Genomic DNA, 15263 nt, shown 5'->3' on the forward strand with positions numbered 1-15263 from the left:
TGTTCAAGAAGAGACTGGACAACGTCCCCAGACACACGGGGTGACCTGTGGGGTGTCCTGTGCAGGAACAGGACCTGGACTCCATGATCCTGTGGGTCCCTCCCAATTCAGGACATTCTGTGATTCTATGAGGGAGCGGAGGTGCCACCAGCTCCTCGCCGGCAGACCTGGGCCACGGAGCAATGGTGCCAGCTCAGTCTCCCAAGGGACAGGAGCATGCAGGGGGAGGGCTGAGGAAAACACGTCACCTCTAGAATGAGCGGCGGCATCCGCTGTTCCATCCTCATCGAGTGCAGCTGTGGGGCAGACAGGGCTGGGTTAGTGGAGCAGACGGCCTCCCCTGTGCCCAGCCACCCCGGCCATGGAGGGGCTCACGCCCGCTCCCGAGCCCCCCACAGCCCCAGCGCCTCCATCCACCATCACCAGCACGGAACCACCATTGCCCCCAGCCTCGGCATCGCCACCTGCAGGCCGGGAGGACCAGCAGGGAGGGGGTGGAGCCAGCCCTGTTGTGGGCGTGGTCATCCAGACTATGGGTGGGGCTGGCAGGAGCCATATTTGATCTGGGGGAGTGCCCCACCCCAGTGTGACACCCCTCAGCCCCCGCTGTGGGGCCATGGCTCAGGGGGACGCCTTGCACTGGCTCCCGAATCCAGGCTTCCCCTGCAGAACCAGGGATGAGGGTTCGGAGGCCACAAGAAGAGCAGATGAGCTCAGCCTCCATTTCCCCCCCCGCCCAGAGGTGGGAGCAGAGCCAGCTCTGCCTTGCTATCACAGAATCAGTGTGGTTGGGGTTGAAGGCACCTCTGGAGATCATCCAGTCCAACCCCCTGCTAAAGCAGGATCACCAGAGCACATTGCGCAGGAATGTGTCCAGGTGGGTTTTGAATGTCTCCAGAGAAGGAGACTCCACACCCACTCTGGGCAGCCTGTTCCAGTGCTCTGTCACCCTCAAAGTCAAGAAGTTTCTCCTTATGCTTAGATGGAACCTCCTATCATCACCTTCTCTTGGCAAATCAGGGCAGCAGCTTGGCCTGGCTGCAAGGTTGGGTGAACTCTGGGCTTCTCATGGGGAAAGAAAAGACAGCTGAGAAATACAGAGCTTTCCAGAGGAGGTTTTGAGGCGTGGTGCAAAGACCTTCAGAGATTTCCAGCCCAGTCAAACCAGTAAGTTCTCCAGTCCCCATGGGACTCCCATCTACAAAGCACCCCCTCCCCAGCACGGGCACCCACAACAAGGTGCTGCAATAGCCAGGAGACACGGTGCTCAGCTGCCTGCCTCACCCACAATTCCTCTGCCCAACATCTAACGAGCTCCCCGTGCCACAGCATCTGCTAGAGCAAGGATTCAAGAAGAGCAGCTTCAGCCATGAAACCAGAGCTGGGACAGAAGTGTGGCAGCACCGCCAGGTAGATCCAGCACCGCCAGCTAGATCCAGCCCCTCCAAGGTGAAGTTCTCAGCATCACACCACTGCCAGGCTCCTACAGAGGACGTGGGGGAATCACACATCTTCAGGACAGCACCAGGTACCCCAGCCACCCTGACACTGTGGTCCCCAGAAACCTGTGCATATTGCCTCCAGCTAGCCTATTCCTGTGCTTAGCAATCTCCAAGGTGGAAAGGCATCATTCCACATCATTTGTCATTCCACATACACTCTACGGCGTGCTTGCAGATGTCCTGCACACCTCTTTTCTCCTGCCTTGATTCCCCTCGGATTTCCACAGAGAGCTGAGAGCTCTTCTCACACCTCTCACCCAGACCTGGATCCTTTCTTCGAGGTCAGTGCCCAAAACAGCCCACAGTCCTCCAGCACCGAGTAAAGAGGAACAGTTATCTTCAAACCCCAAAACATTATTTATCTGCGGGTTAAGCACCAGCCTGCGCCCCATTCTCCTTCCACATCCTTCTCTGGCAGCAGCTTCCAGTGAACCCTTTTCTTCTCCACAACCACAAAGTTTCACCCTGACCTCTACTGTTTCTCCAGTTCAAGAAGATTGTGGTAAAGCCTTTTCTCACCCTTCCAATCTGAGGTCCTGCACACATTGTCAGGCTGGTCAATCAGAGCAGCAAGGGCTAGAAAACAGCCCATGCTTCCCTCTTTCTCACGGAAAACAAGCAAAACCAACTGAACGGACTCAGTTTTCCCATTTTTGGGGTGTTTTTGGGGATGCTGAGAGCTGCCATCCCTGGAGAGCCACTGGTCTCCTTGCGATCTTCGTGCCTGGAAGCATGGGGAGATGCTTAAACATGAGGTCTCCAGGTCAGAGCTACAGAGGCTTGGGGATTGAAAGCTGCGTCCCATTGCCCCCATCAGCTGGAATAGTTGCAGAAGCGCCTGTATACTTCAACCAAGCTCTTTCGCAAGTAATGCTTGAGCTTGCAAGCAGTGGTCGAGCTGCTGGATCCCACATTTTAGGGTCAACCACACCAGGAAACCAACAAAACCCTTGCTCTGCCCACTGTCTGCATTCCAGACCTTCCATGGTAAGCAGCACAAACACAAAGGAAGCAATTGAGGGCAAAGCAGTCCTCACCAGCAGGAAACCCCATAGATGCCGGGTCCCTGCAGACTTCTCATGCAGCCCAGGTGGGTCCTGGTGTCACAGTGCAGCCCTGCCTGGAGCAGCTCCGGAGAGGGCAGCTGAGGACATCACGATGGGTTCACATGAGACAGCAGTGACCTGGAACAGCCCATCCCTTCCTCCCTGTCTGACAGCCACAGGCAGGGAATTAACCACATTCTTGCATTTTTGAGAAGCACTAGACTTAGACATAGCCAGAAAGCTCAGTTTGTCTCAACAGTGTAAGAGAGATATCCACTGTGACTTGATGAAGAAAGCCCTCCAGCACCTTCTAGATGAAAAGCTACCAGGTCTTCAGTGGTTTAAGTGGCTCAGTTTCCCCTATAGACATTAGCAATGCCATCATTGCCATCACCGTAGATGATCACGAGATACAAGGTGTAGTGACAGGCATGCCCCAGACTCCACCAGCTGCATCGACAAGGGCTCCAGCGGCCATAAAGGGAGTTACAGGTCAGTAGCTCAGGCAAAAAGTGAGCAAAGCAGAAATACAGGCAAAGCAGACATCAACAAAACTTGTGCATGTTTAAAGGTGTCCAAATGGGGATCTTTGGTTTGGCCAGGAAGGGAAAGCCAATACGAATAGCCTTTCATACAATAAAAGCACTGAACTCCCGTGTTTTGCCCTCAAAGTCATAGTATCTATTTCTGACCATGGAGAAGGGTCTTTTCAACCGGAAAAGGGGTCGGCAAAAGCACTTTGTCCACTCCAGACAAGGCCCTCAAACATCAGTTTGTGTCACTGGACCAGCAGGACTGTGTTATACTGAGCACTGACACATCCAAACCTGGGACCTGGCGACCAAAATCCCCTGGAAGGCACGATAACCTCAGCCATCTCTGAAATAGCTGTGTGTCATGAAGCACCCAGCACTGCAAAATCACCAAACCAAACGCCACAAGCCAGGTGCTCAGTGAAGAACACAGACAGTGAATCTTTGCTTCCCCCAGCTCTCTCTGAGTGGATTCTCCCGTGGCTAATGGGTGCTGACACATCTCTCCCCTCTACCACCTGCCAATTTTCGTAAGTCCTGCAGGAATCTCCTGCCTTGGGGACCTCTATCCATCTTTCAAATATCGTCAAAGGCAGGGCAAGGCGTTATCAGGACATCGATCAATACACGCAAAGTCCAAGACAAACATTTCTTGGGACGACACAGAAAAAAGCGTCGCTCAAGCCAACCGTGCCGTTTTGCTAGTGATTAACCACAAGCATCGTTAGAAGAGCACCAGGCACTGCAGGCTGTCGAGGCAGGAGGTGGGACGTGTCTTTCCCCATGATTAAACGCTTTCTAATCTGAAGTTGATAAATAACAAACCACCATAGAAACATCAGATGTTGTCACCACACGGGCAGCAGCAGAGAACAAGGAGAGAAATCAATGTTTGCTAAACAGGCAACGAGCTTGTAAAGTTGGCAGAGGGAGCAGTTGGGGGAGAAAGGACTTGAGATGGGGGGAGTTACTTCAGTTCTTGGCAGAACCCGGTGATGTGGGGATTCAAGGGATGGTGGGACACCAGGGCACCCGCTCCTGGTGCAAGGGGTCCCTCCTTGGGGCAAGGGACCCCCTCTGAGCGCAGGCATGCATGGGACAATGGTTACGCCTGTTGTCCGTGCCCCGGGATTACGCAGTACAGCCTTTTTCTCATACATGCACCTGCATGAAACTCCAGCCTCCAAGGGAATCGGCAAACAATGGGGAGGATAATCATCAATCAAAACCCATGGCAAGTACCTGGCACTACCCCTTTAAAGGCATACGTTATAAATAGACTGTATTTATATACAGATTTGGTTCAATATCAGCATTTATTGTCTCCTAGTTAAATATTGACCTGAGTAAATATTTGTTTCTCTGATCATTTGTTTCTGATATTGACCTCGATCAACGTTATTTTCTGTTTGTTCCTCAAGTCTTCTGGAACTCTCTGCAAAACAGGATTAGCGAAGAAACCCCCGGGACTCTTCCTTTCAAGTAAACACGGGGCCAAACGTTTAGCTGCTGTAAATAACAAAGCACCTTTGCAGGCAGTAGAGATGAACTCTGTGCTCATGTAGGTGGGTGCTGGGCTGCAGAAGGCCCCAGTGGACTTCTCTGCTTGCTCCATCTCTAAGAGGTCAGGAGCAATTCCAATAAATTAGTGCTGCCTCAAAGCATCCAGCTGTGTCTGCATTACATGCAGTGGGGCAAGATTCATCTTCACGAGCTTTGGCCACCTGGAAAATGGGGACCTAAGCTGAAGTCTCTGTGCAAGCTCTCTCTAGAGTCCATGGAGAAGACTGCCAGAGGTGATCTATCCCACCAGCTTTCCATCTGGAAGCTGTCACAGCTTTCCACCTGAAAAAGCAGCTCCTGGAGCAGGACAAAGATACACCCTTTCTCCAGATTTCTCACAGGAGCTCATGGATGACCCAGCCTCATTCTCCGGAGCACTATTCTGGTATTTTCTCCTACCTGTGTGTTTGAACTACCCAAGATAACCACCACCTCTCAGAAACAAGGAATTTCCTTGACGCCAAGAGTCACCACCGAGGCAGATGTAGGCAGCTGGGAGGTTGGCTGGGCTCTGGCAGCAACATTGCCAGCAGACTTGCTGACTCTTTGCTATTCCTTTCCTCTGACAACTGATAAAGACTAACTCAAAGGCAATCTACCTTGGTTATTTATCACGGAAACCATGCCACTACAGTCAACAACCACAAAGGCCAAAGAAACCAGGAAAAACACCCTCATCCAACTCCAAGGTCAAGTGCCTGGAAGAGAAGCAGTTTAGAACAGCCAGACTTCAGTGGTCTTTCCAAACCTTTCCAAAAATAAAGCCATAAATGGACTGAGAAATAACTAGCAGGGTAGACTTTGGAGACAGCTCTGGCTCATCTGCACCATCTCTTACAGAACATAGTGGCCATTCAGCCCATCTCACCTTAGGCAGGTCTAGACTGGGGTGGGGGATCCCAGTTGACATTAGAGTATCTCCACACTGGTTTTGCCTTTTGCAGAGCTACCACGCACAACCTGGGCACTGGATGGAGCCCGTAAGCAGGTGGGGAAATGGGGACAGCCCTGTCTCCTCACCCATTGCTCTATGCTCTGCCCTCGTGGGAGGGCAGCTCTCAAAGTGTGGGAGAGGAGGATATGAGGACATAAGGGAGTCATGCCTTTGTATACAGCTTTCTGTTTCCAAGCTGCTCTTGCTCAGCAAGTGCTAGAGTCAAGCCCATCAAAGCCAGATGGAGGTTTTCCATCAAGCTAAGTGGGCACCCACTGTTGGAGGCTGAGGTTGAGCTGCATAGAGTGTTGGTGTGAGCTGGTACAGCCATTTGGATGGAAAAATGAGACAATCTAATGTCAGTTCAACTCCCGGAAGGTCAGGAGACTTGGAGCTACTTCAGCCTTGGCCAAAACATGCAGGAATTCAAGTGCTCCCCTGGTTTATGCATGCGTGCAATCAAGACTTGAATTTGAATAGCCTTGCAGCCCCTGCTGGGACCACCACCCAGAAGCAGGCCCATCTGCAGCTCTATTTCTCCTCGGTTGCAGCCTCTGCTCCAGCACACCCTGAATCTCAGAAGGTGGTCTCAGAAATCACTGTTCCCCAGGATGACCTGGACAAATTTGTCCACCTGTTTCTAGCCATTGCACAGCCACAGGACACTGGGTTTGTCCTTGATACCTCCAGCTCCCCTCTGGTTACACCTCGGTGCCACAGGTCCTGAACCGAGCGTGACATGGGCTGTTAGAGCTGTCAGGGAGCTTCTCCAGATGGGTTACGGTGCGATTCCTCCCGCCTGACTCAAACCATCTAAAAGCTCACACTCGTCACCTCGCCTCCTCTGATGAGAAGAAAAGCAGCATATTTGCAGGGCAGGGTCTGACAAAGGTGCAGTGAGTCATCCACTGCTTGCTGGGGCTTGTGAAGTCCTCCTGGCACTCAGCAAGTGATAAAACAAGCCAAAATGCCTGTTCTTCCCAGTAATACACGTGAGGCAGACCCGATACCCCATGAAATGTCTGAGAGAAGCAAGGTAAGGTTTCACATGAAGACAGCAAATCCTACCGTCCTTGTGGCCCTCAACTTCCTCTCCAAACCAGTTAGCAAACCAAACCAAACCAAACCAAACCAAACCAAACCAAACCAAACCAAACCCTAAGGCAGGTGAGAATATGGTGTTTCAATGAGTAGGTCTTTAGGTCACCTTCTTTCTTTCAAGCTTGCACAGCACAAGGCCAAGAAGATCCTGCTGGAGTCAGGGACAGAGGAGGATGTTGGAGCAAGTCTGCCTGCTCCAGCCCCTTCTGCCATGCATTCTACCCCATGGACTTCCTAGGAGGGTCCTTCTGTTAGCCTGAGAGCAGACATCCTCAAGATCCATTCCCTCAGCTTAAACCCTCTCTTTCCACATTTTCCCTGCATAGAAATGAACTGCCAATCGCTGTGAATGAAGGGAGGCTGATTATGGCATAGGCCAATAATGAGTACATGACAGTTCCTGTGGAGAAGGCACCAAGCCCCAGAGAAGCTCCAGCTGGAGCATTTTGGAGCCTGGGGTTTGCCAACCCCTGGGAAACAAGAGGGATGTAACACTCATTGTGTCCCAGAGGTGATGTCCATCAGACCATCAGAGAAGCTAACGATTGAGTTCTCCCAAAAACATGATGCAGAACTGCAAGAACACCAACAAAGTTGCTCGGAATGAAACGTTACATTCTAAAACAACAGCATTTTGAACAAGCAGTTGGGAAAGGGAGATGCCCCAATTCTTCCCTTCAATTTAACAAACCCAGGTCATTTCCACATTTTAGAGAACACAATCAAAACTTTTATTCCTGAGAAGGATTTTCAGTTGAATGTATTCAGCCACACCTGGGTTCAGGTCCCTGAACTGTCCTTGAGGAGCAACAAAATTGAAAATGATTGTGTTGTACGGGCAGCATTAAAGTGATGGGCTGAACTGGTCGGTGAGTTGGTACCCACACATCTCTGCCCTCTCTAGGGTGGGTTCAGTTTCATGAAAGGAATTGTCTTAGATGCAAGAGACATGATAACAGACAGATGACGTTATTTCCACCTGCAAGTGATAAATACCTGCATTTTGAGACCAGCTATACTGGGACCAAATGCTGGCCCTTCTCTTCTTCTCCTTGTACTGGAAATACTACGAAGAGCAAGGTCATTAAATGAATTTTAGTATTTGCAAATCCTGTCCTTGGTGGAAACTGAAGGTCCTCATCACACTTCAAATAAATAAATAAATAAAATCTCAAAGAATTCTTCAAGCATTTCTGAACATAATGAAAGATTCTTTGTTTGAGTTTCAATCTGAGCTTAGAAGGGGCTGAACCTCTTTGATGTGGTAAACAGCCCATGGGGGTTTTTGAGAGTTTTCATGCTAGCTCAAGTTCTGAGAACATCTGAATTGTAAACACTGGTTATCCAATCCCCAAACACCAACTGTACCCTGTGACTCATGTAATTCACCAATGGAGCACAAGAAAAGCAAATATTCTAATCAAGGGGCTCAGCTAACAAGACGCTCGTAAGTGTGATTATTTGCAGTGAATGGGTTAGATAAAAGAACTCACTGGACCAGGGAACGAGAACAAAATAGCGTAGGTAGCTGACCAAACAGGTTTGAGAGGGGAGAATTCACCGTTGATGATGCAGTGGCCAGAAATGCACAACCCTAGACCTTCGTGAGTAATTTCAGATGACTGTGTTTGCTTCCCACAGACCGTTCAGGAAGAGCGATAAAGGGAAATCTGTTGCATTTATTATGGAGTCGGGGTCCCCTGCTCATTTCCTCCCTTAAATACCTGCATTTTCAGTATTTAAAAAAAAAAAAAAATTATATATATATATATATATATTAGCTTTTCTGCCTAATGTGCAAGCTCTCCCATGCCAGCAAGTGGAAAACAGGTTCCAGCTAGGGCTGCGCAGGAGGAAAAGGAACAGCACACCTGTAATCTTTCTCTGCCTTGGCACTGTCCCTTTCCCTCGCTCCCCACCTTCCTGAGCCAAACTTCCCCCGGGTAGAACAATCAGCCTTTGTACCACCCGGACAAAGCCACTGTGCTCCGGCCAGCTCAACGTTGGGCCAAGCTGCTTCATCCTGCACCTCGTCTGCTTCCAGCAGCGCTTGCGTGCGCACCCACACACACGGGAAGTCTGCGGGGTGTGGAGATTAACAAAAATAAAATAAACATGGTGGCCGAGATCCCCCAAATTTCCCAGTCTTTGGCTCACTGATAACATGGGTTTTTGTCTAAAGCGTGCTGAGCTTCCCGCTGACTTTGGACCTGCCCCTACAACAGGATCTGATCTGAAACAAGCCCCTCACCACCGTGTGACACAGGTGTCCTGCCTGGGGACTGTCCCTGAGGGTCTTCCTGCAAGAGCAGAGGGACAAATTCAACCTTTCTGGGGACTCCGGCTTAATTTTCTGAAGCCCTGCAGTCACCTGCCAGAAGGAGAACCCATCAGACTTGCAAATCTGTGGGACCTGATCCTGAAAGCATCAGGCTCTGGTTGATCCCAAAGCAAAACAGCCTGAAAAGATCCCTTCTTTGCGAGATCCCTCTTGGCAGAGGCCACAAAGTGCTCAGCTGAATCAGCTGCCAACCCACCATCTTGATTTATGATCAAGTGAGCCGGATCCTCCTTGCCCAGCCTTTAACTGGACATCTCCATATCGCCCATGTGTTTCTGCACATCCCTTGAGCCTGCTCAGCCTGCTGGCAGCCTTTGCAAATGAATTTTGCACAGCATTTTGCGCACTTCTGCGGAATGCCTGGATATTTTGGAACCCTTCTGCAAAGCCGGGAGGATGTCAGAGGGCAGAACATCCCAGCCACCCAAGAGGGAGCGAAGAACCGCGACTTCACATTGCCCACACAAGCACATCACATGGACCGAGCAGCTCAGAAAAAGGAGGAAGGCGCCGAGTCTCTGAATCCTCAGCAGATCACACCAGGCTGCTCCATTTCCGCGCCTGTTTGCACAATGTAAACATGGGATCCTGGCAGAGGCCGGAGCTCAGCTCCCTGCTCGGCTGGTGGAGCAAAGGATGGGTGAGGACCAAAGGCAGCACACGGGTACGATGTGAACCGCGGCCGGCTGACACGTGGTGGTGCAGAGCCTGCGTAGTCCCCAGGTACCATCATGATCTGGCGGAGACAGGCAGGGAAACACCTTCACATTGCAACACCACAAGCTCAAAGCCTGTCCTCAAACATGGGCACAGCCTCGGAAACAGGCACGACCTCGTCGAGCTCATCGTGTCTGTGGTGTTCCCATACCCAGGGCCGCTTTCAGCAGCATGACCTTCTCTCCTGAGTGTGCTGGGGACAAGGAGGACCCTGGGAGAGGAAACAGTATTTTCAGTCCCCCTTTGAGCACCCCAGAAGTGACGTTAAACTGCAGAAAGATGCCCAGGCTCAGCAACCTCCAGCCACAACAAGCTGTCAACATCTCATTATAGACCCAGAGTAAAACTGCAAAGCTACCATCTCCTCTCTCCCAGCAGAAAAGCTGAATTCATTCATTGCATGCAACTCCCAACAGCCCAAGGACGTGAATCACTCCTTGACAGCTGTGCTGTGGACTTTTACATCTCTACTAATACATTAAGTGGAGCAGGACTCATTCCTGGCCCCAACACAAACCACCTCTGCATGAGCAAGACCCGTTACCCTGGTTCCAACTGGGCTGTGCAAGATGCTGGACCACCGTGGAGCAGGACAGTCCATCCCTGGTCCAAAAGAGAGCCCTCATCTAGCCATCACCCCAGCACAGCCACATTCCTGACAAAGATGTGGCCAAAGAGTCTCAGACCCATGAGATGCAGGACACAGCACACAGGGCCCGCAGGGATAGAGCAGGATTGAACCAGCTCCTGCATGGTCCAGAAAGCTAGAGTACATCTAAAAATGCTTGGCCCAGCTACTCCTGTGATACCAGAAGTGAAATCCCTGCCAGAATAAAGTCAGAGGAACAGCACAAGCACCTATACCCACTCTGTTGAAAGGGTGTGGGAAATGCCATTCATGGTACAGAGGCTCTGAAGCACCAGGAAAAGTTCTCGGGGAACAGCACCATCCTGATACCGTCTAATCTGTTTGAGCACCTCGCAGATGCTGGAGCTGTTTCCTTCCCACGCAAAGGAAGGGCAGGAGGGAGGCTCACCAGCACAGGGGTGAGAAACTGGAACTGGGCTTAGAGGACACAAGAGGAGACGTTTGCTCCTATTTCTCAGCTTGCAGCAGCATAGCCCACCCAAGGAAAGTGAGACAACAAAGGAGGAGCAGCCTTGGGGCTATTCCCAGCCACAGCCTTGCTCACCACCCATGACGGCCTCTGTCCCCACTGACCACATCACGGCTGCCCCTGGGGCTCCCGACACAGGTAAGCAAGGGGTTAAACCAGAGGACTAGGGGGATTGTCCATCTCTCTTCCCAGCAGATTCTTCACCAGGTCCTGACCTCACTCAACAGTGCTGCAAACCCAAGTGACCCAACACCAGCTCTAAATCCATAACTGGTATGACCCATTGAGACAGGTACTGCCTTCCCCAAATCCTCGAGGACAGGTGACTGCATCCGGCAGCTCATGGCAGGGCAGACACCCAGACAGACACCATTCTCCTCTCTCCTCAATTGTAGAAAACCCAACCATGGATATGGGCACAGGCCACCCCTCTCACATCACCAGCACCTCATGCTCCTCACAGCTGCAGGAAAGCCCATTAGGAGCCAGCTCCTGTCCTGCACATGCTGGGCAGGGAGCAGGGGAAGTGCCACCTCCTTCCCCACCAACCTTCCCTCTAGAAACATCTCCAGGATTGTGGAAACCTGGATCTGTTCCCACCATCCCACTTTCCATCACTGCAGCTGTCAGTCCAGGGACAGCTCTCATAAGAGGGCAGGGATGGGGATTGCACCACCAAGGACCACACGTACACCCAAGGGAGACCATGGCATAAAGCCACAGGGGGCTCCAGGAGGGATGAGGTGGCTTAGAGGACAGGGCAGTGGGGTAGCTCATCTGCTGTGAGGTCCAATCCGGCCCAGAGGGGCACAGTGACGTGTCTGACAAGCAGCAGGTGATCCCAGGAGGGTTCCCCAGCCCCAGGTAACAACAAGGTGCCCAGGAGCTGCTTTGGCTTATCAGACCTGGAGAGCAAAGGGCAGCAAGGTGGAAGCAGCAGATGAGCCCTCATGTGCCCCTCAACCCCTTTGCTCATCGGGGTGGGTATCTGGCAGCAACACAAAGGGACCACCTCCTCCTCTTCCAAAATGCTTCCCTGGACATGCCTTGCTTTTGGTTTCTTTTATTATTATTTTTTACGTTCCTTCTAGCACTTGCCTCTTGAGATTTCAAGGGGAAAATTTTCCTTCTGGCCGATCTGAGTCAAATCAGAAAGGAAAAGTGCTTTTCTCTCACAAGCTCTTTTCTCTCCTCTTTTCTCTTTTTGTTTGTTTTTTAATTTGGGGCAGGTCAGCTGGAAAGGCAGCGAAAAGGGAACAAACTGATCACAAACTCCACAAAGGGCCTATTTCCACCTGACTCGGACCGAATAAAATTTTCGACAGCAAATAGCTCCCACCTTCCACTCTTGTTTGAAAAGTGATTTGTGGAGGTGGGGTGGGGACTTTGCAACCAGCGAGATAAAGAGATTAGCTGTGAGTTTGCTCCTTTCTTTCTGAGACAGAAGCCAGGAGAGGGGAAATGCCCTGTGGGCGAGAGCCCGAGCTCTGACAGGTCACAGCCTTTTCCATAGGTCTTGTCAAACTGCTCTGATAAACACCTTCCCGGAGCAAAGGGTTTCCCAGACGTGCGGCCATCCAGGTTTTCCACCCTCCAGCTACGGCAGCTTCTTCAGCATCTCTCCCACAGTGACCACAGCCTTTGGTATTCATTAAGAGAAAGGGGGCCAACACATGGAACACTCCTCCCCGGAGATGTGGGGTCCAGCCCCAGGCTCTCAGGGTTTTGCCACCCACAGCGCTTGACGCTGGGTGGGTTTGCAAAGAAGTCCTGTCGTGTTTGCTGGGGGATGAGCCGATGATGCATGGAGCGCAGGTGGGCTGGGGCTGAGCTTTGCAGCCTCCATCCCAGGACCCCCTTGTCCTTGCAGTGACATGGGGTGGCCTACAGCAAAGGGATGACACCTCTGATTGGCCACCCCTAAGGGTGGCTGCCTCCACCCCGGAGCAAACCGTCCGTGGGGTGGCATGGCCCCAGAGGCCAAGCCAGGGTGAGACACCCCTCTTCTCGTTGAAGGGCAGCAAGGATGGTGGTGTGGAATGAAGGTGTTTCCAACCCTGGGAAGGCTCTGCATCCCCATGTCCCGCACAAGGAGGACGAGAGGTAGCACGGGGCTGGACAAAGCCAGGAGGCACCGCTGCCCATCTGCCCCACAGCCATGGCCGAGGTATGGGGTGAGCATTTGCCCCACTGCCTAATCCCACCCAGCAGCTGGGGCTACAAAAGTGGAGAGAAAGCAAACCTCACCCTCCCCTCAGACCAAGCAGGGAGCTGCCACCATTTCCCACCGGGGATGGTCCCCAGAGGTAACCCACACCTTTCTGAAGAGCCACCACCCAACCATCCAACTTCAGATAACCCACCCAAACCTGTCCCAGGGTTAAGAGGAGAGGCACCGAGCTGGGACCACCGCAAGGGAAGGAAGAGTGGGCTTCATAACCCTCTCCCCCGATTTTGACCCCCACATCCATGACGGCCAGTCATGGATAATGGGTCACCAGAGCATCATACAGAAATATGGCAATGGAGACTCTGCTGATTTATCCATTTTACCACCTCGCCACCTCCCTCAGAATGACAGAGCCCCAGAACTGGCCCTTGGGGCACCAGGGCCGCCAGGACAGGGGAGGCAGGCCATGGAGACACAGCCCTGACCCCTACCTAATGCTGAACTGTAGCTGCCCAACATGGGGATGCCCTCCCAGGGAGTTCCAGGACAAGGGGGTCTCCATGGGGTGGCTGTGGAGCGAGGGGCCGGAGCCGCCCTCCCGCCTCAATCAAAATGGCGCTGGGGACACGGGGCGCTGAGTTAATCATTAGCTGCTGGCGATGCCGGGCATCCCGCGCCCCAGCTCGCCCCATTCCTCTGGGGGGAGAAGGGGACCGAAGCGGTGGCGGCGGGGTGGGGGCAGCCTGGCTCACCCCCTTCAAACCAGGGAGAGCAGATGAAGGCTCTTCTTGGTGGGACAAGGGGTCCATCACTCAAAACATGGGTGAAGAGCCTTGTCCCTGTGCCTGGGATGGGCAGCAGGGCCTGAACACGCTTCTTCCATGGGCCAGGACACGGGTGGGTGTGCAAGAGGGGCGGGTGTGCAAGACAGGTGGTTGTGCAAGAGGGACACGCGTACAGCAAAGCCCTAAAGCCGCTTGTCCACGTCTTTATCTCCAGCATGCCGGGGGGACTCTGACGGGGAATTTCAAGGAGCATTCCTTCCCTGCCGTGGTAGCAGCAAAAATAGTGATAATAAAATAAAATAGAAAATAGCCTCCCATTTTGCCCCCCATCACACACAGATACGGCAACCCCGTCACCCAGACCTTTCCCTGAGAGCTGCCAGCATCACGGAGCCCCCGGAATCCCCGGGGGAGAGGGGCCGAGCCCTGGCTTTGGGGAGCAAGCAAAACCCAAGCCCTTCTCCAAAATGGGCAACAGGGTGTTTCGAAAGAAAGGCAGGAGAAAAAAAATGAAACCCAACACGCCCAAGAGAAAATCCAGCGGAGGGGGAAGCGTGAGCGTACAAAGCGACAGAGGTGTCTTAGGAAAGAGCAGAAAAACAGGGTAGAATTGACTCAAAATCCACGCTTGTGTTCGCAGGAGGCATTCGCAGCCTCCATGCACCTGAGCGGGCGCAGTTGGCCCCTTCCCTCTGCCCCACAGCAAAGCGCCGGCCTCCACCTTACCTGCGCCAGGTCGGACGGGTTTTCCAGGGGCCGGGTGAGGGGTTTGATGTCCTCAAAGACTGGGGCGTCTTCGGTGGGTTCCCCCGACATGGTGACGGGCTTCAGCGGTGTAAACGCCGAGGCGTCCTCGGGGAGCGGGGTGTGCAGCACCAGCCCGCTGCTCATTCCTCCCGCGCCCCTCGCGCCTGCTCCCCCGGCGGGGAAACAAATCTTATTTAAAAATAATATTTAAAAATTATAAAAAAGATAAAAAGGGTGGGGGGAAGGAAAAAAAAAAAAGGAAGGGGAGGGGAAAGGGAAAAAAAAACTGAAGAGAGAGGCGAGCCGGAGCGAGTTGCTAATCCTGGGAGGCCAAGTGCCGGGTCGGGTTTACCTGGGCTGCGGGAGGAGGAAGGAGGAATGAGGAACGCCAACCTGGAAGCGACGGTGCCGAGCCAATCAGGCTCCCGCCGACGGCCCCACCGGCAGCCCCACCGGGACACCGGCCGATAAAAGGCTGCGGGAGGGAGCGGGTGGCCGGGATCCTCACCGCCAGCCACGCTCGGTCCCACGGCTCCGTCCCAGCCCCGGGCCCCCGACAGGGCTGAGCTCACCTGCGGGGCCGAAACAACCCGCAGCACGGAAACTGTCCCCAAACTGAGTCCCCTGCGCTGAAACTGGGGGGGTGTTTCAGTTTTTAAAAGCAACGGCAGGGGGGTTTTAATGAGAAAGTGCCGTTTTCCAAACA

At 52.8% G+C, this 15263-nt stretch overlaps 1 protein-coding gene across 2 annotated transcripts in view; it reads right to left on the reverse strand.

Moving 5' to 3' along the window:
- Positions 1 to 15037, reverse strand: part of LOC136106182 (Krueppel-like factor 5) — a 28261-nt gene extending 13224 nt beyond the window's left edge. The window contains exons 1-2 of one of the 2 annotated variants that reach the window (XM_065846331.2): positions 14537 to 15037; positions 249 to 296 (exon numbers count right to left, since the gene is read on the reverse strand). In XM_065846331.2, coding sequence (XP_065702403.1) covers positions 249 to 296; positions 14537 to 14701 — 213 coding nt within the window. In that variant the 5' untranslated portion in view covers positions 14702 to 15037. The remainder of the gene's footprint in view (positions 1 to 248; positions 297 to 14536) is intronic. The other variant, XM_065846332.2, reaches the window with a different exon arrangement.
- Between the last annotated feature and the right edge of the window lie 226 nt (positions 15038 to 15263).

Source organism: Patagioenas fasciata, chromosome 11, assembly GCF_037038585.1.
Source record: "Patagioenas fasciata isolate bPatFas1 chromosome 11, bPatFas1.hap1, whole genome shotgun sequence".
NCBI lineage: Eukaryota > Metazoa > Chordata > Aves > Columbiformes > Columbidae > Patagioenas > Patagioenas fasciata.